This window comes from Heteronotia binoei, chromosome 11 (assembly GCF_032191835.1).
Source record: "Heteronotia binoei isolate CCM8104 ecotype False Entrance Well chromosome 11, APGP_CSIRO_Hbin_v1, whole genome shotgun sequence".
Lineage (NCBI taxonomy): Eukaryota > Metazoa > Chordata > Lepidosauria > Squamata > Gekkonidae > Heteronotia > Heteronotia binoei.
The window spans coordinates 69,335,304-69,360,311 of record NC_083233.1 but is presented as its reverse complement, the minus strand read 5'-3'; the positions used below and the strand labels follow the sequence as shown (position 1 = coordinate 69,360,311).

The 25,008-nt window shown below is 45.3% G+C and overlaps 1 protein-coding gene across 7 annotated transcripts in view; it reads left to right on the top strand.

Moving 5' to 3' along the window:
- SFSWAP (splicing factor SWAP) overlaps positions 1-25,008 on the top strand; it is a 161,023-nt gene that overhangs the window by 58,011 nt on the left and 78,004 nt on the right. For 6 of the 7 annotated variants that reach the window (XM_060249084.1, XM_060249087.1, XM_060249083.1 and 3 more), the window contains exons 9-12: positions 1,139-1,270; positions 1,649-1,742; positions 15,085-15,256; positions 21,682-21,915. In XM_060249084.1, coding sequence (XP_060105067.1) covers positions 1,139-1,270; positions 1,649-1,742; positions 15,085-15,256; positions 21,682-21,915 — 632 coding nt within the window. The remainder of the gene's footprint in view (positions 1-1,138; positions 1,271-1,648; positions 1,743-15,084; positions 15,257-21,681; positions 21,916-25,008) is intronic. The other variant, XM_060249086.1, reaches the window with a different exon arrangement.

The following is a 25,008-nucleotide window of genomic DNA, read 5'->3' as shown; positions in this document are numbered from 1 at the left end:
CATTCTGCTAGGCGGTGAAGAACTTGAAACAAGTTGCTGATCCTCACGGCTTTAGGGGAAAGTTTATATACAGGAAAAGCTTTGTTATGTTTTTTACCCAGAATGCTCAGCTAATCAGCATCGCCCAGAGGGCAATCTCCTCCCCCTCAGCCATCGTACACCCACACCTTTGGGTTCACAGGCACTGCTGCCTTCCTGGCTAGCCAGACAGCTTGATGCCTCTGATCTTGGCTGGGCTTCTGTCGACCAGCAGTGCCAACCGACACCTCAAGCCTGCCTCGAGGTATTGGGAGCCAGCCCTGCCCCTCAGGCAGCTGACCCACTTGTCTGCTTCCTGTGTTCCATGGCTCGAGGGGAAGAATCCTGCCAGGCATGTGGGGTTGTCACCATGGTGCTCCCAGTGGAGTAGGACTTGATTGCTGCAGCTCTCTCTAGGTCGCGGGCAGGGCAAAGCTGTAACCTTGCGTATCCAGCGCATATGATTAACCAGCAACCCCGCATTCCTCATGAACGCCTGGTAACAAAAGCTTTTACTGCAGGTGTTGTATGACGGAGGCCTGGAAACTGGCATGCTCTGCAAAGGTGTGTTCCAGCGAGTAGTGAAAAGGTCTGACATCCTGCAGAACTTTAGAAGAGGACCGCAGATTTATACCCCACCTCTTCTCTCTGAATCAGAGTCTCAGAGCGCCTTACAATCTCCTTTATCTCCTTCCCCCACAAAAGACACCCTGTGAGGTGGGTGGGGCTGAGAGACAAGGACAACTCCTGCAAGAGCTATGGTTGACCCAAGGCCATTCCAGCAGATGCAAGTGGAGGAGCGGGGAATCAAACGCGGCTCTCCCAGATAAGAGTCTGCACACTTAACCACTACACCAAACTAGCTTCACACTTTGGTGCCCAAAATAAGTTGGTCAGAAGTGTTGAGCTAATGCAGAATATGCATAACTTCCTTTCACAGGGGCAGCATCTGATTTTTCCCCCCCTAATGAAATGCAGATAGCTTTGCCTTATGAAAACCCGCCTTTTCAGCATGAAATAGCTCATCATTACTCACAGAGATCTCCAATGTGAATTCCTCCACAGGCTTAACATGGCTGCACTTATGTTTGTGTAAATAATGAACTTCCAATGTTTTCAGCACCATCCCTCCAGTGGTTGCCATCATCCCTCCACCCCCGGACATCCAGCCTGTAATTGACAAGCTGGCTGAATACGTTGCAAGGAACGGGATTAAATTTGAGACCAGCGTTCGTGCCAAGAATGATCCAAGGTGAGCTCAAGGGGCTTTTTCCTTAATTATTTCATTTTATGATACGGTGACAGAGAGCAGCTTCCCCCCTCCCCCTTATTGACAGTCTGTTTTGCAAAGAGAGCTGTTCAAGTAATGTGTTGTAATTCTCTTATATTAAAATTCAAGAGATTACTAGAAGTTAGTGATAAAGCATTATTGCCTAAGAATCTCGGAGCTGTTGCTTCTGAACGTATATATCTTCTGGGCATTTAGTTATAAGTTATTATATTTCAGAATATCAAATAGCATTTTTTTGCTCAGGGTGAAGGAATATTAAATGGCGGTTGGTGTTTGCTCTGTCGGGTTGCCGTGTGTTTTTTTAAAAAAACAAATCACGTTTGTTCCTTTTTTTAACAGGTTTGAATTCCTCCAGCCATGGCACCAGTACAACGCTTACTATGAATTTAAGAAAAGATTCTTCCTCCAGAAAGAGGCCAGCGACAGCTCAAAGGTATGTTTTATTCAAATGAGAGGTAGCCGGCGTGCTTTTTTGCTTCTCCACGCTGTGCTGCTTTCCAGGTGTACCTGAGATTAGGACAGCAAAACCAGTTCTTGTAAAGGGCATTCAGAAGCTTGAGTATGCAGTTTCATGCACCCAGATCTCAAGAGGTGTGGGCCATTAGCTCATATTTCTCATGTAGTACACAGAATTAACATTAGAGTTTGAAGAGTCCTGCATGGCAAAGTGTTACAGGAGGGTCTAGGTAGTAACCCCCACTCCCCGAGAACATCCCTAGGGGAGAAACATTCTAGGCTTTTTGGCTAACAGAGCGTGCAGTTTTTATTAAGGATGATCATCCTGGTGCCTGCAAGAGCAGGTCACGCAAGCACACCGAAAAAAAATGCAGTCTCCTTCCTTTATTATAGAGTGACTAGAATTTCGATGGCAGTTCATCAGTTCTGTTCCCAGTCATAATTCTCACTCTAACTTCTGTTCAGAATATATTCTGCATTCCAAAAAGAAAACAAACCGTGGTACTCTTCCCTGAGGGATAACATGGTTCTAACCCTTGAGTGAGATAGTTGCTGAAGGAACAACTGTCAAAAAGAACAGATTCACGGGAGGGTGGGGGAGAGACTTGGGTAGGAGCACAACATTTCTAAAACTTGTCAACCCAACATAGGCTCATAATTGTAAGACATGTAAAATGCCTTAACATGCACAGACTTTTCTAATTCCTTGGTGTATTTGGAATTTGTATGCTGTGTGAAGCCTTGAATGGCATTACCTGTAATGATGTTGAAAATTCAGTGGAGGGGACCAGGCAGATGGTATCTGCATTTCTCCTGAATATTGCTACCTTTGAAATGCCTCCATTGTGAAAAGCTGAAATAAGGAAGGTCTGTTAGGTAATACACCCGTTAGGATTTTCCAGTTGATCCCAGACGTCTTCTGAAAATATATACCTACAACACACAAGCTCCTAAAAGAAAACTGAAAACTATATAATGCTTTAGATCAGTGATCCCCAGTCATCTTTGTAGGGTGACCTACAAGTCCAAAACTTGGTTAGTATAGTCAACAGAAGATGCACCAGTCAGTAAAACTGCCAAAGGCTGGACTCACTTTCACCAGTGGTATGACCTACTTTTGGCTCAGGGCCTACAGGTTGGGAACCACTGCTTTAGATCATCAGGGTGTTCTTGAACAGGGAGAGTTGTCAAGGGGCCTTGCCATGTCTTTGCTCAGGCTGTAGGCCTCACTGTTTGCTGTAGCTCAGATGGGAATGTTGTGGGCTGCTTTCGTTGCTTGCTTTCTCTTTTGCCTGTAACACATGAAGTATCCACTCTGCCCCCTGGATGGGAGGCTTGTGTCTGGTTCTCAGGAACATGATATCTCCTAACAGAGACTGTCTCAGCACCTGCTGGCGCACATTGGGGGTTGGGTGAGAAACTGTTACCTCTGCTTTGCTCAAGCTTTTTGCTATGAAATTTGGTGGGCTGGTAACGGCCTGGGAGAGAGTATATAGATCTGGCTCAAGGGGTCATAAGAGCCCCGTGGCGCAGAGGGTTAAAGCTGCAGTACTGCAGTCCTAAGCTCTGCTCACGACCTGAGTTCGATCCCCGGCGGTAGCTGGATTTTCAGGTTGCCAGCTCGAGGTTGACTCAGCCTCCCATCCTTCCGAGGTCGGTAAAATGAGTGCCCGGCTTGCTGGGGGGGGGAAGTGTAGATGACTGGGGAAGGCAATGGCAAACCACCCCGTAAAAAGTCTGCCGTGAAAACGTTGTGAAAGCAACGTCACCCCAGGTCTACACAAGGGACCTTTCCTTTTCCTTTCAAGGGGTCATAGCCAGATCTGACACAACGAGTCATACCTGCAGTCTTGTGTCTTTCAGTAAAAGTATGTTCTGAACTACAGCTACAAGCCTGATTATTGAGGACAGCTCAAGAGCTGACAAGAGTGGATGATTGCCTGCAAACTAGTTGTGAGCTTTAGGTGTTCAAATGGCTCAGCTCTGCTGTAGGAAAAGGGAGAGAGTTATCGTGCTGCAAGAGATACAGAGATGCAAAGCGGTTTCAGTTGTTCACTTATAAAATGGTGCCCCATTTTCTAGCAGGAGTACTGTGATGCTGACTTCTCTAAAAGGCCTGTACAGGTGACTCACTATTCTACGCTGTCATACACACCATGCAAAGTTATCAACTGAAATCAATTGCCTTTCGCCAGAATGGGGACAGAGGTAACTGGAAATCATTACCCAGAAGGTGAAAGTTACCTGCCTTGCCTTCTGAAGAGAATCTAACAATATCTTTGTCTGGGCATAGGCAGCCTTGGAAAGTGGCGTGCCAACATGAGTTAGGTCACTTTTTGAAACCTGGGCACAGCTGAAATTGGTGTTTTCTGTTTATGCTACTCTGAATAGTTTATAATGCCAGTTTATGTTTATGGGGGAAAGGCAGCAAAGTAACAACACTGTTGCCAGGGAACAATTTATCTAACATGTTTTCCATGATAAAGATTAGGGTGCTTTGAAATTAATAGTGGGTGTACTAATGAACCAAATAGATCTTGCAATTTGTCAGTTTGTTTTATAAAACAAAACCCCTTGTTTCAAGGGGGAAAGGGAAATGGGTGGATCCTGCCTAAATCATTTTGACTCCTGTACCACTTAATTTCTGTTATAATTGGCCGTTCTGTGTTAGCTAGTTGTATTCCCAGACCCATCTGATGTTCAGATCCAGAAAACAGTGAAGCCAGTGCTTCCTGAGTTCAAGGGAGGTTTTAGAATGGGCTTGTAAATTGCTTGCCTTCCTATGGCCGGCAAGAATCGCCACCAGGCAACCCAACAGAGACTGTTTTGGGAACTGGGCTAGCTGTTTGTATGCATAAAGCTGCATCACACTGAGCCAGACCCTTGGCCTGTCAAGGGTCAGTGCTGTCTCGCTCTGACTGGCGGGTGCTCTTCAGGGTTGCAGTTACAGGTCTTTCACTTGAGTTGGAGCACCAACTGCTTGCCAGAACTTCCCTTCCCCTTCTGCAAGTCTGCATGGAGAAGACTTGACGGAAGTCTCTTGGGGTAAGAGCCGGTGTCAAAAACTCACACCGCTTCTCACGTTCTCCATACTGCGGCACAAACGAGAGAAGATCTTGACTCTCCCCAGGGCTCCCCCCCCCCTTGGGGGTTTCCTTGTACTGAGGCTGGGAGAAGGATGATAAGCAGCTGTTCCTTACCTTCTCTAAAGCAAAGTGCATTTGAGAGCCTGGGCAGGGGACGTGAGCCGCCGAGCATCCTCCTCAGCAGGGACACTTGTTCCTGGGAAGGTGGCAAGCCGATCGGAGGATGCTTGTTGGAAACGACTGTAAATTCCCACGGGCTTAGTGTCAAGGCTGCTTGAGGTGGGTTTTCCTCCTAGAGTGACCTCCCAGACCACAGAACAAACACTACTTGAGATTTGAAGAGGGCTTCAGAAGCAGTTTGTGGCAGGGCACTGGAGCCAACTGTTGAAAAGGTGTCTGCGGTGGGAGGTTAAAATATCCTGCAACGCTAGCTCAAGCTTCGTGGACCCTGATTCCTCTCCTGGGAAAGCCTTATGAAACTAAATCAGGTTACTCTCTTCAGGGTTGTCATGTCAGTAGCATGGATTCAGTCATGCATTTCCTCTAACACGGGGTGGCCAGTGGTAGCTCTCCAGATGTTTTTTTTGCCTACAACTCCCATCAGCCCCAGCCAGCATGGCCAATGGCTGGGGCTGATGGGAGTTGTAGGCAAAAAACATCTGGAGAGCAACCATTGGCCACCCCTGCTCTAACAGAATAATGTTTCCATTTGCAGAGTTGTGTGTGTGTATATGTGTGTGAGAGAGATTTCAAACCCTAGACCCTTCCGGCCTCCCCCTTTGGCCTGTAAGCTGTCCTTGAGGGTTCACTGACCTCCAGTGAATGAAACTGGGGAGAGGGCTTAGTGCATTGCAGCAGGAGGTGAAAGTGGGGAAGTCCTATTATCGTGTAGTCTCTGGAAGGCTGAATAAATGCTGGTGTATTATTTGGGACAGTGTTGTGCTATGGAGGTGAAAGGTTATGTTCAGACAGCCTAAGTATTATCAAAAATTACCAAATCGTACCTTATTGCGATAGCTCTGCCTGAAATAATGGCTTCATTCAGTGTTGAAACACTAAACTTATCTGTGGTATGGCTTTAAACCTGGACAAAAAAAGTTCTAGACTGAGGTGTGTGAGAATAGGGTCAGAAAATTGACACTCCCCCTCCCCACCTCGAGTAAGTTATAGGAATAAAAACCCTTTGGGGGTCACATTAAACATGACAACAGCAGCAAAGGAGAGAAAAACCCGCATTTGAGCAACTTTCACTGTGGCTAGAATAAAACTGCAGCAGAGGCAACCAAGGAGAAAGCACAAAAATGTAAATAAAGGTTTATTTATTCAAGTTATTAGATTCTGAATAAAGTAGGAATCATTTCACAAAGTAATGTTGTCGCTTCTCAGCTGTCTGTCAGAGAAGCAGCCGTCTAATTATACTGAAAATCCAGTACAGATTTTCTCTGCCATGCCTCCCCCCCCCCCCAAATAAAAAATTGGTAAAACAACTGAAATGCGAAGGATAGGAATAGGAAAGTATCAGTCCAGGGGCTTCAATCCAAACAGCTTTCCTTCTGGCCTCTAGCATATTTCCCAGTTCTAAGTGCACCCTCTTCCATTAGATTGCTGAAAGCTTTCTCATATGTACAGGTAGCAGCCAAGGCTATGGTAGAGCTTTCCCTCTTCAGCCTCTCAGCTGCTTATTTCCAGGGTTTGAGTTATGCAAGGGGAGCGAGCAGCTGACATGGAAGGGCTCCATAAAAGCCTCAGTTTACACTGCATTAAAGACCCTTTTGCCCATGTCTCTGCTTCCATAAGACTGGTTGGTAGAACTCAATGGCTTTGGCCTTTGGATGCTTGCTCAGTTTAAAATGTAGCCCCTGTATTTATCAAATGCGTGTGCCTCCCCTTTCCTCATGGCTGAAGGGCAGCCAGTTATTAGCCAGAATAAGTCTCGTCTCCCTGCTTAAATCAGTTATTTCTGCGCATCAGAGAGTTTCAGGAGATGCTGATGGTGTCCTGTTTTTTCCACTTTGTTTTGTTTTAAACACCTGGAATCTAAAACCTGTAATATGTGCACCTCTCATAATCGTGAATTCTCCAACCTGTTAAAATTGGGCTACTCAGAGGCAATCAGTCAGCCTTTTTTAGAAAGGCACTTTTAATTTATTTAAAATGGTTTCCATTTCAATTTCTACATCTCTTCAGAAAGTAACAGCTCATGGTAATGAAGTAGTTCGTAGCCACTTTATTTGCCCACCAGCCTAGTTTGAAGTGACAGCAAAAGCACTCATGCTTCTTATAACAATGGCTTCCATCTGCAGCTCTCAAAACATTTTGAGGTTCTGAACTGTACACCAGTGAATCAGATTAAGAGAAGAGTTCCTGTTTTATTAGTGAGGAGTATTGTTAATGATTCCGCGTGTACCATTAGCATCAAGTGGTTTTTCACATCCCCGACTTTTGTGATCAACAACCCTCAGAAATGGAGGCTGCTGTTTGTCAGTTGTGAGTGCATTTCTCCCAAAGTCAGACAAGAATTGAGAGGCATCACCTGGCTTCCCCTGCTATTTTTGGGCCTGCTTGCTTCCTGAACGCCTTGGCTAGGCCACTCTGCAATGTGAGTGAGAGGCATTGTAATAATCTTATCGTGTTTTTCAAGCTTGGGCTTGCTTTCTAGCACTACCTTGCAAGTTTCAGACTCTCACAACTCATCTGTCTTATTGTCGACCCACCTTTCTTTCACGGCACATTGCATACATGAACCCCCTGCTTTGTGTTTTACCTTCCCAGCAACCCTTTTAGGTGGGCTGGATTGAGAAGGTTGCTGACCTAAAGTCCGTTTATGAGCTTCGAAGCTAAATAGGGATTTCAGCCCCAGGTCTTAGTTCAATACTCTAAGCCAGTGGTTTCCAATATGGCACCAGTAGGAAGCCAATTTGTTCTTCTCCAAATGCATCTCTTTCCCAAATCAAAGAATCAATACTGGCTTTCTTTCACCTCGTTAAAGCAGAAGTGCCCCAATAACGCACAGCATGTATTTTTTTCTGATTGGCCCTGCATAACAGTTGTTTTGTGGTGGCACGCTTTCATGTTCTAAAAGTGCTCACAGGTTCCACAAGATTGGGGGCCCAGTACACTGGTTCTTCCATTCCTAATCCTATTCCTAAATTTTCGCACTGTGTTGTCCTTCCAGGATCCAGGTAGTTAACATAGATATCCCTCTGTCTATTGATTAGCAGTCTGATAAATTAGTAGACTTGGATCAGAACAGAGTGAGTCCAGTGGCACCTTTAAGATCAACAAAATTTGATCTTAGAGCCAGTTTGGTGTAGCGGTTAAGTGTGGGGACTCTTATCTGGGAAAACCGACTTTGATTCCCCACTCCTCCACTTGCACCTGCTGGAATGGCCTTGGGTCAGCCAGAGCTCTGGCAGAGGTTGTCCTTGAAAGGGCAGCTGCTGTGAGAGCCCTCTCAGCCCCACCCACCTCGCAGGGTGTCTGTTGTGTGTTGGGGGGAGGGGGCAGGCGAAGGAGATTGTGACCGCTCTTGAGACTCTGAGATTCAGAGTATAGGGCGGGATAGAAATCCAGTATCTTCTTTATTTTGGGTATGAGTTTCATGTTCACTCACACTTCTTCAGATTCATTAATCTTAGATATTTGAAGAAGTGTGCATACGCACAAAAGCTTATACCGGGAGTAAAACCCTGCTGCTTACAGCTAGTACTAGTCTCAGTCTTCGTTCTGCTGCTTCAGACCAGCATGGCTGCCCACCCGAATCTATCTTGAATCAGGACGGACTGCATGTAATACTTGGAATTCTGCCAGATCTAAGCAAAATACCACATAGAGGTACTGCAAGTCAGTCAGTGTGCATGCTTCAAGGGCTCAGCTTACGAAAGTACAGATGCTTGAAGTTTGTTTTTCCCAGCTTTCCTGGTCAAGGAACGGCCCGGAAGATGCCCTCCGCTGCTGTTACAGGAGGAAGTAGTCTGACAGCTGTGATGTGATAACTAGGAAATGTAGCGTAGGATGACAGAGCTTTGCTGGCTTGTTTTGCAGATCTGCTTGATGCCTTCCTAGCTTAATTTCCCCCCTTCTTCCCCATGATAGCTTCACTGCTGCTATGCCTGTGGTAGCATCAACAGCAGAGGAGTCTGTTGCTGTCATGGGGAGAGCTTTGTGATTGGCTGCAGGCAGCTCTGAAGACCCGGGCAAGAAATGTGACAAGCTTTGTCACTGCCAGTGGTTTTCAGCGCTCACAAAAGCTCAAAAGGTGCTCATGGACTCTTGCTCTTTTTCTGCTGCTACAGACACTAACCCGGCTGCCCATCTCCATCTATCTTAAAGGAACTGTATTTTAAGAGCAAATAAAAATAGCATTAGTTGTAGAGTAGTGAAAAATCATTATTTCCACCCCTTTTAACTGTCCTAGTTTCCGCGTATGTTCCATACTTACGTAATCCTGCACAGATATAGCGTGCTCCTAATGAAAGACACCACTTAGCCTGCAGGGCTGAGATTTCTTTGATCCAGAGTGTTTCCAGTAGTGTGTTTGTTATGATGCTCACACCTGGATAACAGGCATAGAACAAAATACAGAGTTCATTAAACTCGTTCTTTCTCCGTTGGACTAGCATCCCCCATCAGTAGCTGAAGCCTGTAGAAGAGTTACCGTCTGGAATTAGCCAGTGCAGCTGTGGAGTACCTTCAGCCCCAGCTGATACAGGGAATTCTGAATGTAGGAACTCAAATTAATGAAAGGTTAGAGGAGCAGCACTTAGGGTCATAGGGCATGTAGCCAGTAATGGAAGTGCAGATCTGAATCCTACAGAGAATTTAATTATGCGTTCTGAGAGATGTGTGTTCTGTTGCCACCACGCTTGCAGAAGATCAGCTGTCAGTTAAAACGGCAACAGCAGGATCATGTGACAAGCTAGGGTCATGTGAAGATCTAGAGCAGGGTTGTCGAACTAATTTGTTATGAGGGCCGGATCTGACATAAATGAGACCTTGTTGGGCCAGGCCATGTATCATAAAATGTAATGCCAGGTCGTAGATATATAAACTTTATAAAGCACACAGACAAACACAAAGGGTTTTTTTTTAAACTTAAAACATTAGCACTTGTTGGTCTTAAAGATGCTTTCTTTGTATCTTTCCCATGCAATCCAGGCTCTCTGATCTGCACAGCAGAGCTACTGACCCAAGCCTCTCTTCCTTCTGTTGGCTGAGGCTCCTCCCCCTTCTGGTCCCCCGGGAATGAAGCAAAGAGCCAGAGCTTCCTTTGAAGCAATCTATCCCTCCCTCCCTTCCTCCCCAAGGGAAGAGCCTCAGCCAATGGAAAAAATAGAGGTTTTGCTCTGGAGCTCCTGTGCGATTGAGCAAGGTTGGCAAAGCAAGCTGTGATGCAGAAGGAAGCGAGAGGGAGGGAGGGAGAAGGAAGCAGATGGCAGCCAGTTACTTGGGGGCGTGATAGCAGCCTTCTGGGGGCCTGATTCGGTCCCTGGGCTGCAGTTTGACACCCCTGATCTAGAGTATACAGTCAAAGAAATGTTCCCTGGAGCCAGGGATGGTGGAGTATGTTGGAAATCTGTATAAGAAGGGTTGTACTGGTAGCATCTCCCAAAGGTGGTCTGGGGAGAGTCTGGCCACTTCTTAGGACACTTCATGTCCCAGTATTCCTCTGATGCAGAAATGTATGGTTGGGATCTCTGAATACATGACCTTCCAAGGGTGACTTGTTAGGTGGGATTTCAGCTCGGTAGCATGTGTTTTGCGTGCAGAAGGTCTTTCCTTCCATACCCAGTAGTAAGGCTAAGAGAAGCCTCCCATCTAGGACCTCAGATTGTTGCTGCCGCCACTGGTCCAAATTAACAGTTTTATCCTGGGTTGGAGACTCATTCTGAACCAGCTTCCTGGTGACTGTTCCCAGCAGGAACTCATTTGCATATTAGGCCACACACCCCTGACATCACCATTGTTTCTTGCAGATTTTTTTCCCCTAGAAAAAGCCCTGCAGCAACTAATTTGCCTATTAGATCACATCCCCTGACACCAAGCCAGCCGGAACTGCGTTCCTGTGCATTCCTGCTAAAAAAAATCCCTGATTACATTCATTGCCTCTCATTGTACAGCGCATGTTCAACTTTAATTTACACCTCTTGTTCCCTAAACAGACTCGGACACAAATCTGTCCTCCCTGAATAAATTAAGCCAATTAACTCTTGTGGCCCCTTTTTCCTTGGAGGATAAATTCTTATTAGCTAAATTTTATCATTGCTCAATGTTTTCATCTCTCTCTCTCTCTTTTAATAGCGGGAGTTACTGATGCTTAAAAGTGCATGCCACAAATAGTCTTAAATTTTATTGGTGTCATTAGCTGTAGCAGATAAGTGAAACTAAACTTTTAAGATTGTTCCTTTAAAGATTTCAGTTTTTTTCAAAGAAACAACAACTTTATACTCAGGCATTTCTTATGTTAGAATTACTTGGTACATTCTTATTACGGAGCTGTTAGCGCAGTGCTTTTTAATGACTCTCTGGAACAGCATAATGGCACAAAATAGCAGCGTCAGATGCACTTGAATCATTGCAGCTGTTTTCTGCAGAGCCGCTTTCTTAAAAAATCTCTGAGCTCATTAATAACAGGTAGATAAAATTAAAGTTTCATGCCAAGTCAATAAGTTAGGCAGTTATTCTCCATTCTGCATATTATGTGTACCGCAAAGAGCAGTCAAAGGTGGTGTTGACCCATTAGGAAATTTTTTGAGCTCTGATAAGAGTTCAGATCTTGTATCCTCTTTGAGAACTTTTGTGTGGCCATGGGCAGATTGTAGTCATCTACAACAGGTGATGGTGAATCCACCTTGAAACAAAAATGGTTGCTTGCAGTGAAAGGACGCTGCAATAAGTATGAACACGGGAAGCTGCCTTGTGCCAGCTCAGCCTGCAGGTCTGTCTAATTCAATATATTCTGACTCGCAGCAAATCTCTAGCTCAGGGATGGCCAAACTGTGGCTCAGGAGCCACATGTGGCTCTTTCATACATATTGTGTGGTTCTGTGCAGCCAGTGGCCTGGAGAATGCATTTAAAGTTGCTTTCTTTCCAGCTCTATCCCTCTTCCCATCTATTTTCCTTCCTTCCCTCAAACATCTGACATTCATGTCTTGAGGCTCTCAAACATCTGATGTTTGTTCTATGTGGCTCTTAAATTAAGCAAGTTTGGCCATCCCTGCTCTAGGGTTTGGAGGGGAGGGGAGTATTTTTCTCAGCATTGCTGCCTTTGATTTTCTGTCTGGAGATGCTCAGGAATTGAACCTGCAAAGCATGTGTTCTACTACTGGGCAATGCCCCCCCCCGCATTATTGGTAACCTCACATGATGCCCTTTGCACCCTGACACTAAATACTCAAGAGCTGTAACAAGAGCTGTAAAAAACAAAAACAAAAAGCGATTTACTATAGACTGTTAACTATGAGAATTGAATAGTGGTTAGTCAGAGAACAGGATAATGCAGTGATAATTCAATATAAGACAAGAACATTAAAGAGAAGCCATGTTGGCCCATCTGGTCCAACACTCTGTAGCACATGGGTCAAACCCCAGATGTCATCAGGAGGTCTACCAGTGGGGCCAGAAGTCTCCCCATTGTTGCCCCCCCAAGAATACAAAGCATCACTGCGACAGCAGCAGTATTCCATCTGTGTTGTGGCTACAGCCACTGGTGGACCTCTGCTCCATATATTTATCCAGTCCCCTTTTGAAGCTGTCTGTGATTGTAACCACCACCACTTCCTGCAGCAGCGAATTCCATGTTAATTACTCTTTTTGATGAAGAGGTACTTCCTTTTATCTGTTCTAAGCCTACTGCTCATTAATTTCATTGAGTGCCTATGAGTTCTTGTATTCTGAGAAAAGGAGATAAGTGCTTCTTTCTCTGCTTTCTCTATCCCATGCATAATTTTGTAAGCCTCTTTCGCATCACCCTTCAAACGTCATTTATTCAAGCTAAAAAGCCCCTACCCTCTTAAACCTTTCTTCATAGAGAAGATGTTCCATCCCCTTCACCATTTTGGTTGCCTTTTTCTGCACCTTTTCCTGTGCTATAATACCTTTTTTGAGGCATGGTAATAAGAACTGTACACAGTATTCCAAATAGGGCTTCCCCCATAGATTTGTAAAGAGGTATTATGATACTGGCTGATTTGTTTTCAATCTTACATGCTTATGGTTCAAAAAATAGTTGCACGTGGGTGATTGTTACAAATATATCATGTACTGTTTCCTCTTGATAAGCACATACCTCCCTCTTTTTTGCTGTTAAATCGTAACTGGTTTAGGCCAACCCCTCATGAAGTTTTCAAAACAAGAGACAAGCAGAGGTGGTTTGCCATTGTCTGCCTCCACACGATTCTAGTATTCCTTGGTGATCTTCCTTCCAAAAAATGACCAGGGCTGACCCTGCTTAGCTTCTGAGATTGAACTTATTTTGTGTCCTTGGCTTGTGCGATGGACCAGGTGTTTCATTGGTTGTTGTTTATAGCACTCTTTACTTGGCATTCCCCAGAAGGTATGCTGTGAATATTGTAGAGGGGGGAACTTCGGAAGTCTTGCTTAGATTGCTGCTATTCCTGTAAATCCTAACGAAAGTAGAAGCTATTGAGCCAGCTGTTGAAGTAGCTTTGTATTCTCTTTCCGAGTCAAAGCAAATTGCTTCCATCATGAATGCCGCGCGGAAGGAAAGCAGTGTGGCATATTTTATTTTCCATCACTTATAAAGATGCAACGGTCTGATCATTTTTGCCCAGGCATGTTGGGCAGGTCGTGGCTCGGGACAGAGCATCTGCTTGATGTGTAGAAGGTTCCAGGTTTAATCCCCGGCATCTCCAGTAAAAAGGATCAGGCGGTAGGGGATGCAAAAGACCTCATTCTGAGACTCTGGAGAGCTGCTGTCAGTCTTGAATAGGCAGTACTGACATTGAATCAGTATAAGGCAGTCTTGTGTTAATGCACACTTTGGTATAGAGAACAGTTTCGCTCTTGGAATCTATTGAAGCCTTTGTCACACACATAATCAGATATTCATCCTGGAGGATTTTAGTTAAAATTGAATGCAAACACTCTGAAATCTCTGTGTTATCTTGCCCCAGAATAGGAATTAACTCTTCTGGTGATGTTGCATATTCAGGAAAGGTACACAGTTCAGTCCTCCTTTGATGCTAACCTCTGTAAATTCAAGTGGGGAGTTGTGTATTGGACATCCCCCCCCCCCCCCCGATAGAGAGAGAGAGAGAACACCGCTAACGCATTGTGGAGCATGATTCTGTCTCAGGTCATTTTGATATGCTAGTTTTCCAGGGAATTTCTGATCTGTAGGGAGCATCCAGTCATATTTCTTCTACCCCTGTTTTGAAGTGGTTGCATTCCTAAGTGCTTGATCTGAGTGTGTATAGTAGCTTTTATAAAGGTGTTTTAAAAAGATATAAGTAGTGACAGTTGCCCCAAGAGGAGCTTTTCAGGATGTATTACATGGAAGCCTGAATTATAGTACTGTTCCTTTCTTTCATGGCAAAAGAGTTGTTTTTTCCGGATTTTGTGCGATTGTCCACATGGAATCATGCTAGTTTTACAGACTGGAGAAATTCATATTTCTAGGCTTCTGGTTTCAAGGCGTGGCGGTTCAGAACACCCACCTTTCATGCAAGCTGGGAGTGTGAACCACAGATTAATGAAAGCCCAAGTGTTTACCAACCCTCCTAATCTTCCAGTGGAAAACCTTGCATTTGAATAAACAAGCCAGTAAGTAGGAGCCCCGTGGCGCAGAGTGGTAAGCAGCAGTATTGCAGTCCAAGCTCTGCTCACGACCCGAGTTCGATCCCGGCAGAAGCTGGGTTCAGGTAGCTGGCTTGAGGTTGACTCATCTTTCTGAGGTTGGTGAAATGAGTACCCAGCTTGCTGGGGGGAAAGTGTGGATGACTGGGGAAGGCAATGGCAAAACCATCCCGCAAAAAGTCTGCCGTGAAAACATTGTGATGCAGCGTCACTCCAGAGTCGGAAACGACTGGTGCTTGCACAGGGGACTTTTCCTTTACCTTTAAGGGGCCCAGGGAAGGACTTGCAGGTGCCACAGCACCCACCGGGGGCCGCATTAGAGAACCCCGCTTTAAATGTCAGCTGCCTTGATAGTGTGCCGTACACTTTTGTCTCAATTGGGAAATGACACACATCTTTGCGTTGTCGTCTTGAAGCAGGTTATACCTTCACCAGAGGATGCTCCTGTTGATCCTGCCAATGGCGCACCTTCAGAAGCTCAGTTTCCTGCCGACTCTGGATCTGAGGATGCCGATGCTGATGGTCAAGGGAGTAATAAAAAGGACCTAACTGCCAGCAAACTTGCCAGTGATGGCAAACTGATTAAAGGTATGTTGGTGTTATCAGGAGAATCCAAATACCTCTTAAATTTTGTTCTTTTTTTCTAACCGTCTGTTAGCTAGCTGCTCTTGGGACACTTGGACTCATCTAGAAGCTAGTGATAAACCTCTGGAGCATCCGTGGGTCCGATTTCTGCTGTTTAATTTTTGGGGTTTCAGACTTTGATATCTAAAGTGTACTACAGAGCACTTCAGGGGTCTTTGAGCGTATGTGCAGAATGATCAAAGGAAAATAGGAACGGATCAGTTGCAGATTTCATTTATTCATCTGTGGGCAGATAAAGTGTAAGAATTCCTGAGAAGTAGGAAATGCTTATTCTATGGTGAGTTTCATATATGCTCTCTCCTGTCTTCCCAGTAAAGTACAGGTAAAACATAAACACCTGTTTCATTTAGTCAGTTTTGCAACCCACCCTTAAGTGTGTTTTTAGAAAAAATCCCACTTAGTTCACCAGGGCTTACACCCTGTAAATCAGCATAAGCCACCCAGGGTATGGTTTGAAAGCACAAGATTCTGTAATCTAGTTGAAGCTGCTCAGATCTGGGTCTGGTCAAAGCAAGGATGGGAGGCTGCCTGGGAACATGAGGGGTAAGCCTTCAGTTTCATGGTGGAAGAAAGGCAGGACGTAAGTGTAATAAAATAAAATTAAAATAGAATCACAGCATGAGTTGAGAAGAGTGCATTAGTACTCCCTCCCCCACAGTTGAGATGGTGCAGAAAATACTTTCCTTTTTAGGAAGCCGTTTGTCTGACAGGGTGATTGCAGAGGGTAGGGCATATATCTTGCTCTTGGTAGCAGCGTTTAATTTTTGGCATCTTATTCAATCTCTGAACTTGCATGCTAAAAGCCGCAAGTACCTTTTGGATCAGGGTCCAAGTAAACAGTTCAGAATGTCAGACAAGGAGAGCCTAGAAAAGAACGACTTGCCAGTCCCGCAGCTGCCTCTCCTCCACTCCTCTTCTCCCCCTCCTTAATATTTCTTTGCAAATTTTGGACCAGCCAAGAAGCAAGTGTATTGCAGTATTAATTGTTGCATACGTTCCAGCCGCCTGATTCTTAAACTGTGAGGAGAGCTGAAGATGGCGGTTGTGAAACTGCATGGAAGGGGGTGGGGGATGAGGAGTTTGAGTAGGAAGGGTCAAGCGTTATCAGTGAAGGATGAACAGCTGCCAGATGTAGACAGGACAAGGCTAAATGGAGCTATGTTCGGGGGGGGGGCTTCACAGAGCCACTGTAAGGCCGACCCCTGTATCCCAGCGTCAGCAAGACGGTGGGTCAGTAACTGATGATCCACCGTGTCGAACGTGGCTGACAGGTCTAAAAGCATCAGCACTGCCGAACCGCCTCTATCCAGATGACTCTGGAGGTCATCTGTGAGGGCGACAAGAACCATCTCCATCTCGTGACGAAAACCGGATTGAAAAGCTGCTTATCGAACAGATTGCCATCCAAAGATTAATATAGCGCTTGAAATGTTTTGACTTTTATGATTTTATGTTTTTATGTCTTTTTAGTGTACTTTTACATTTCGTGTATATACCTGGACATGTAAGCCACCCTGAGCCTGCTCTGGCAGGGAGGGCGGGATATAAATCAAACCAAATAAAAATAACTAGTCATCATTGCTGCAGCTGCCCAGTTCATAAACTATTCCGATAAGTCGCTGTGTGCCTGCCTGCTGAAATTGCTGTGTCCTTCGTTCAGAGAGCTAGGAGGTTCAGAGTTTTTCCACAGCAGGCAACACGAAGGTTAAAAGAAAGTTGTGCAGGCCATCCTTTGCATTTGCTTTTAATTGTGGTGGTGGGGGGGGGAGACTGCTGCCAACCCATTGCTGTGTAAAATTGATAGGGTTTTTAAAGAAAAAAGAATCAGGACTTGGAGTTGGTGTTCATCGGTTTTGACAGGTCTTTGGAACAAACGTTCAGCTGGCAGTTGGTGCCAGTTCCAAGACAGCTTTGAAATGTTGCACACAGAGAGAATGCACGAGCTGTTAATTTAATTCCGCTTTTCTGAAGTGTAATTAATCCCCCCAAAGTAATTAATTTTCCTGTAGATTAAAAGAAGTCTTCTAATATTATTGTGCAAACCTGGCAAATTATCTTGGTGAGCAAGTTGATCAGATTTAGAGGGAAAGGGTGAGGAAGCCGGGATTCAGAATTGAGGAAGCTACACTTGAAAAGAGAAATCAGCCGTGAAGAGAAAACATTACATTATTCGGTTTGTAGCCATAGCAAAGAAGTGGATTTATTCAGGGTTTGAAATTGAGTAACTACAGAGATTATATTGCAGCAGAAGAGTGGCTTTCATCTGGGAGGCAGATATGAGAGGACTGATTCCAGCACAGCCCCTGGCTCAGTGCAGAGATCACATCAAACCGGGGTTAAGGAAGCTTAATCAGTGGCTGTAGCTTGCAGTCTGAATGGACAAGCCATGATTTGTGATCAACCAGCAAGCCAGAATCAGAAGCTCAGAAATCCTGCAAACCGTGTTTCATTGTGACGTTTGAATTGGCAAAACATTGGTGGCCAGACTTGCTTAACTGCATAGAATAAACATTAGATATTTGAGAGCCTCAAATACATGGTCATCAGATTTGGAAGGAAGGAAGATGAGAGGAGGGAGAGGTGGAAAGAAAGCAACTTTAAATGCATTCTCCAAGCCACTGACTGGCTTGGCTTGAAGAAGTGAATTAAAGAGAGAAATGTCTTTTCTGAGCTGGCCAACGGGGCGGTAGGGCTTTGAGAACCACACAATATGCGTGAAAGAGTCACACACAGCTCTTGAGCTGCAATTTGGCCACCCTTGGTATAGCTATTGTTGCACTTCCAGATACTCTGAACCGTAGAAGTGCTGAATAAATGGAAAATGAAAGAAAATAAGTAACTCCATCTTGTGATTTGGAAGCTCTAGCCTCAGTTTAGGCTCTAAAGTTTGGTTAAGGCCACCATGGGTTTGGTGGTAGAGTTACTTGGGGGGAGTTACTTGCATAAATTTGGAACTTGATGTGGAGTATTTTGAGCGTGTGCAGCTCCAAAGTTATGCCAGTAACTCTCCACTGGGGCCTTCCCTCTCCCCTGCTGCAGTCCCAGGCCAATCAAGATCCCCTGGGTTTTAAAAAAATGTTCGCTGAATCTGCTGTATAGCTGCAGTGCAAGCAGGTTGTGTCCAGTCAACCCAAACCTGGCTCATTGCAAAACATATCATGTACTTTGGCCCTGAACTGAGCCACTAACTTGTTACGAGATTGGCATGACCCTACCTGAAATTTAAGGTCCTTTTGTTGTCACTTCAAAGGAACCTTGGCACAGCGCTCCCACCAATTCATAATCCCCATAAAATCCTCTTGTGTATGTACCGTCTTCTTTCTTCAGAGTACTGAGAGCTGCTCGCTTGTAGCTCTCAGCTACAAGCGAGAGCCCTGTCAAGACTTGTCTCAAGGACCACACCAGTTTGCACTTCAGCGGTAGATAGATATTAGACCATGTGCTTTTTTCTTGCTTTTTTTGGCTTGTGAATCTACCATTCTCAGCCTCAGCTTCTGACTGGGCACCCTCCATTTTAACTGTCACATGAGTGTTATTGCAAGAATGAACAAAGCAAAGATTTTAACAGTAGTTGCACTTTAGAAGCGCTATAGAAATGATAGATGAAAGTGTTGGCGATGTCCTCAAGAATTACAGTTGCAGTAAAGTTACCATTCTAAACACCTCTTATCAGTTCATAATTCTTTCTCCCGAGTCTGGAGGAAGGGATGCTAAGTATGGCTAAGGCTCAAAGCCACACATACCTGTATGTGTAAAGCAGGCGAGTGATGTTATCTGGCGAAAATGAGCTTATTTTTTTAATTCATCCGTAGCCGGAAGAGGAGTTAGAAAGGCAGGCGTTTCACGGAAGTGGCTGTTTACAACAGAGGCAAGAGCTGAAGCCGAGCATGCAGTGCCAGCAGTTGACAGATAACCTTTTCCGATTATCTTTTAAATCATAGAATCTGAGCTTTTGCAATATATATATATATATATATATATATATATATATATATATTAAAGATAAAGGTAGTCCCCTGTGCAAGCAGTCATTTCTGACTCTGGGATGACGTCGCGTCACGACGTTTTCACAGCAAACTTTTTACGGGGGGTGGTTTGCCATTGCCTTCTCCAGGCATCTACACTTCCCCCCCAGCAAGCTGGGTACTCATTTTACCCACCTCGGAAGGATGGAAGGCTGAGTCAGCCTCGAGCCGGCTACCTGAACCCAGCTTCCACCGGGATCGAACTCAGGTTGTGAGCAGAGAGCTCGGACTGCAGTACTGCAGCTTTACCACACTGCGCCACAGGGCTGCTATTTAGCAATATTGCATTGGATATTTGTGTGTTTTGAGCTATATACTCGCGCACACAAATGGTGCCTTTCACTTTACATTGTCGTGGTGCCGCCTCTGCTTTTTAAATTAGTGTGAGTTGTGAAAGCATATATTTATTCTCATTTGAGATTTTGATGAAACTTACAAACATCTGCCCTTTGAGAATCCCAGCCCTAACTTGTCAGAGTAGACTCTGGGCCAGAAGAGGAGTTTCAGTGGGCTCTTCTGGAATGGCCTTGGGTTAGCCATAGCTCTGGCAGAGGTTCTTGAAAGGGCAGCTGCTGTGGGAGCCCTCTCAGCCCCACCTACTTCACAGGGTGTCTTGTGCGGGGAGAAGATATAGGAGATTGTAAGCCGCTCTGAGTCTCTGATTCAGAGAGAAGGGCGGGGTATAAATCTGCAATTCTTCTTCTTCTCACCACCACCTTTGCCAGGAAGTGCCACATTCTGCTCCCGCGCAGGCCGGTGCTCCTTGCTGCCTTCAAAGAAAGTAGATGAGCGAGAAAGGAGGAAGCAGTTTTCTGTTCTTCCCCTGACTGAGAAGGCATACAAGCAAGCACTGGCAATGATGTACAGAAGCAGCTATTGCTTGCCTTTTCTGTACCTAATGGCTTCTTCCACCTACAGCAGGAGAGAGCCAGCCAGCCCATCAGGTGGCTTCTACTGCTGCTTCTCCTTGTCACTGACCCATGCATTCCCTCCAAACCAGGAGGAGAAGGTGGATGAGGATGGCAGGCATCAGGGGCCAGAGGATTCCCTTCGCAGGCTGCCTAGTTGTGTGCAGGCTTCCATGGGATGTTGGTCCTCTAGCCTCGTTTTGCGACTCATAAGAACATAAGAGAAGCCATGTTGGATCAGGCCAATGGCCCATCCAGTCCAACACTCTGTGTCACATAAGAACATAAGAGAAGCCATGTTGGATCAGGCCAATAGCCCATCCAGTCCAACACTCTGTGCCACATAAAAACATAAGAGAAGCCATGTTGGATCAGGCCAATAGCCCATCCAGTCCAACACTCCGTGCCACATAAGAACATAAGAGAAGCCATGTTGGATCAGGCCAATGGCCCATCCAGTCTTAACACTCTGTGTCACAGAGTGTCCAAAAAAACCAAGTGCCTTCAGGAGGTCCATCAGTGGGGCCAGGACACTAGAAGCCCTCCCACTGTGCCCCCCAAAGCACCCAGAATCCAGAGCATCCCTGCCCCAGACAGAGAGTTCCAACAGTATGCTGTGGCTAATAGCCACTGATGGACCTCTGCTCCCTATGTTTGTCCAATCCACTCTTGAAGCTGGCTATGCCTGTAGCTGCCACCACCTCCTCCAAGTCTCTAGCAGTTATTAACTTCAGATCTTCATAAGATGGATCAAACCAGTGGTCCACCTAGCCCAATATGCTGTTTCGCAAAGCGGCTAGCCAGTTGCCCTGAAGTGCCAACAAACAGGGCACAGATGTGAAGATCTTCTTCGAACATTGCCTCCTAGCCCTGGATTCCAGAGGCTTACTGCCTCTGAATGTGGAGGTTTTCTTTCGTCACCAGATCTAGTATCAGTTTATGGGCTAAGAATCCAAGATTCAGAGCAGCGCTGAATTTGCAGGGTGTGCTGGGAGGTACTTTTTGGGGGGAGGGGGGCATTTGTCTTCCTTTCTTTTTAAGTAGCCATTAAAACTAGTGAATAAAGTTGCCTTAGTTTTAATTTGTCGTTGCTTCCTTTTAAACAATACCAGTTTACAATATGTTGGTTCCTTTTTAAAAGAGAGGGTGCTGTTAATAGAGCATTCAGTCGTCTGCCGATGAAGAGAGGAGGGGTGCCGTTCTTTTACAGAAATGGGTGGAGGAAGGCACCTTTCCCAGCTTTTCACATTAATCTCTTTTCTTTCCTCATTAATTTCTCAGTGCTAAGACTGTCGCTTTAAGAGACAATAGGGGATCAGTGATAATTCTTGATTATACCAGCCTCTCCCGGTTACCCAGTTCTTGAGCTATGCAGTAATCAGTAAAGATTGCACCACGAACAGTATCATGACTTCTTCCTTGCCATTTTTAACAGCATCATTTGCACCAATAAGCTTTGCAATCAAAGCCAAAGAAAATGACCTGCTTCCCTTGGAGAAAAACCGGGTGAAGCTTGATGACGACAGCGACGAGGAGGGAGAAGAAGGAAAGGAAGGCCACGAAAACACACACGGCACGTCCAATAGCAGTGTGGTGTTTGCCATGTCCAGTAACGCCGCTGAAGAGAAGAAGCCTCAGCTTACGCAGGAGGAGCTGGAAGCCAAGCAAGGTAAAAAAAAAAAAATGTACTTCTGGAAAGATAATGTACCTGGATCGTGTCCAGTTCTACAGAAAGCTTATCAGCCTAATGGCTTTATTTAGGTGCATGATACAATGCATGCTTTGCTTGTTAAAAAAAAATCCTAGAGAGCCAGTGTAGTGTAGTGGTTAAAGAGCAGCAGACTAATCTGGAAAGAGCCAGCTTTTATTCCTCATTCCTCCACAGGAAGCCAGCTGGGTGCCATTGGGTCAGTCACAGTTCTCTCCGAACTCTCTCATCACGAGGTGTCTGTTGTGGGGAGAGGAAGGGAAGGTGATTGTAAGCCGCCTTGAGACTCTTTGGATAGAGGAAAGCCAGAGTATAAAAACCATCTCTTCTTTCTTCGTCAGAGTCAGTCCCTGGCATCTCTGCTTAAAAGATCTCTGAGAGAATCTGTTTGTTTCTGCCTGGGACCCTTGAGAACAACTTCCAGTTGGACTAGCTGTTTTCTGAGCTAGATGGACCCAGTAATCCAATATGAGGCAGTTTCGTACGTTCATAAGTAACATTAAAGCACGCTGTATCGCTTAACCAGATGCTTATGAACGTATGAAAATGGAAATGTAGCATTAAAATAAAAAAAGCTGGCTGGTCGTGAAATGAATTACCCACAGTGCACAAATTTGTCCTGAACATTGCGATGTTGATTTTAAGGGATTCCTCTGGCTATCAAGTGGCAGCGTTGAAAGAGAGCTTAACTCCCTTTCATGCTGCATTTATAAGCACCCCAAGAATCAATCCCAAGTGTGCACTATTAAGTTTTGGGGCTAAATTAGGCTGCAAAGACTTCTCATTTGAATTTTTGTTACCAAACGCTGAATTTACAAAGATGCTTATAATCTAAGCAGTTGTCTGGCTGCGGTCCTAGTGTTGTGGCTAATGCTGCTGCCAACTAAGCGCTCCAAAAATTGGTCTGGAAGCTCCTATTCAACAATCAAACATGTGTGTCGTGGTCTTGTTATAATTAACAAATGGAGATTTAATTGCCGCTTCCCTTCTAAGGAAATTCATTACCACCGCCCCCGCTTCGGCAGCCAGTCTTAGAGGCCTCTACCTTAATATAGCTGTCAGTGCATACTTGAAAGATGCTGACTTCAGATTCCCGTAGAGTCTTGAAGTTATGCGAGGTAATGCCAGCAGCAGAAAAAGAGGAAGACAGAAGAAGAAGACTGCAGATTTATACCCCGCCCGTCTCTGAATCAGAGACTCAGAGCGGCTTACAATCTCCTATATCGTCTCCCCCCACAACAGACACCCTGTGAGGTGGGTGGGGCTGAGAGAGCTCTCACAGAAGCTGCCCTTTCAAGGACAACTCCTGCAATAGCTATGGTTGACCCAAGGCCATTCCGGCAGCTGCAAGTGGTGGAGTGGGGAATCAAACCCGGTTCTCCCAGACAAGAGTCTGCACACTTAACCACTACACCAAACTGAGATGGATTGACGCTATAAAGGAAGCCACGGCCTTCGCTTTGCGAGATCTGAGCAAGGCTGTTAGCAGTAGGACATTTGGGAGGACATTAATTGATAGATTTGCCATAAATCGGAAGCAACTTGACAGCAGTTAAACACACACGCGCAATGCCAGTGTGATCCAGACTTGGGAAGGCTTATCTAGGAGGCAGAGATTTGCTGGATTCTTGGCTAGCAGAAAAGCAACGAAGCTGTGGATGCACACGCGCATTACTTGATTGCAACCTGCTGCCCTCTTTCATCATCAGCCAGAGATGCAATCTGAGACGCAGAGTGTGTGACACTTGTAAGTGGGGTTGGGGCTGCCAGCAAATTAAAAAAAAAAATGAAGAGTGCATCCCAGTTTCACGTCGAAAAAAATGTTCATATGAACCTTATTCTGCTTACTCGGTCTCTTACTCGGACTGGATGTGGTATTTTGAATGAGACCAGATCCCAGCAAGACTGAAGGAAATCATAGTCAGCAGGGATAGGACCACTCATTATAGACAGCGACTGTCCCTGGCAGCAGTCATCAAACCTCAGGACCCACATTTTTAATTTAAAGATTTCCATAGAACCCCAGGCTTTAGGGTGTTCCTCGCTGGCTCCCGAAATATGGTGGATAGTTTGTTGTCAAGCCACATACATCCTGTTTCTGTCTTCTTCTGTGGAATTGTTTTCTGTGGCCCCGGAAGGTAGGACCAGAACCAGTGGGTGGAAATTAAATCAAAAGAGCTTCCGGCTCAACATTAGGAAGAACTTCCTGACCGTTAGAGCGGTTCCTCAGTGGAACAGGCTTCCTCAGGAGGTGGTTGGAGCTCTTTAGCTTGGAGAAACATCGACTGCGGGGTGACATGATAAAGGTTTACAAGATTATGCATGGGATGGAGAAAGAAGTACTTTTCTCCCTTTCTCACAATACAAGAACTCGTGGGCATTCAATGAAATTTCTGAGCAGTCAGGTTAAAACAGATAGAAGGAAGTACTTCTTCACCCAAAGGGTGATTAACATGTGGAATTCACTGCCACAGAAGGTGGTGGCGGCTACAAGCATAGACAGCTTCAAGAAGGGGTTAGATAAAAATATGGAGCAGAGGTCCATCAGTGGCTATTAGCCACAGTGTGTTTGTGTGTGTGTGTATTTTTGGCCACTGTGTGACACAGAGTGTTGGACTGGATGGGCCATTGGCCTGATCCAACATGGCTTCTCTTATGGTGGGCTCTCCTTCCTTGGAGGTTTTTAAACAGAGGCTAGATGGCCATCAGACAGCAATGAAGATACTGTGAATTTTGGGGGAGGTATTTGTGAGTTTTCTGCATTGTGCAGGAAGTTGGACTAGATGATCCTGGAGGTCCCTTCCAACTCTTATGATTCTATCCCAGCAGCACTTCTGTCATATAAACTACAGTGAGACTCTTCCCCCTCGCCTTTCTCCCCAGTGGTGACCGATGGCTGCTTACATCCTCCTCTTGTTGTCTATTTTATCCTCACAATAGCCCTATGAGGTTTGGCTGAGAGACCATGATTGGCCCAAGCTTCCATGACACAAGTGGCAATTCGAATGCAGATTTGGCAGATACTAATCTGACACTCTTAGCATTATACCACAC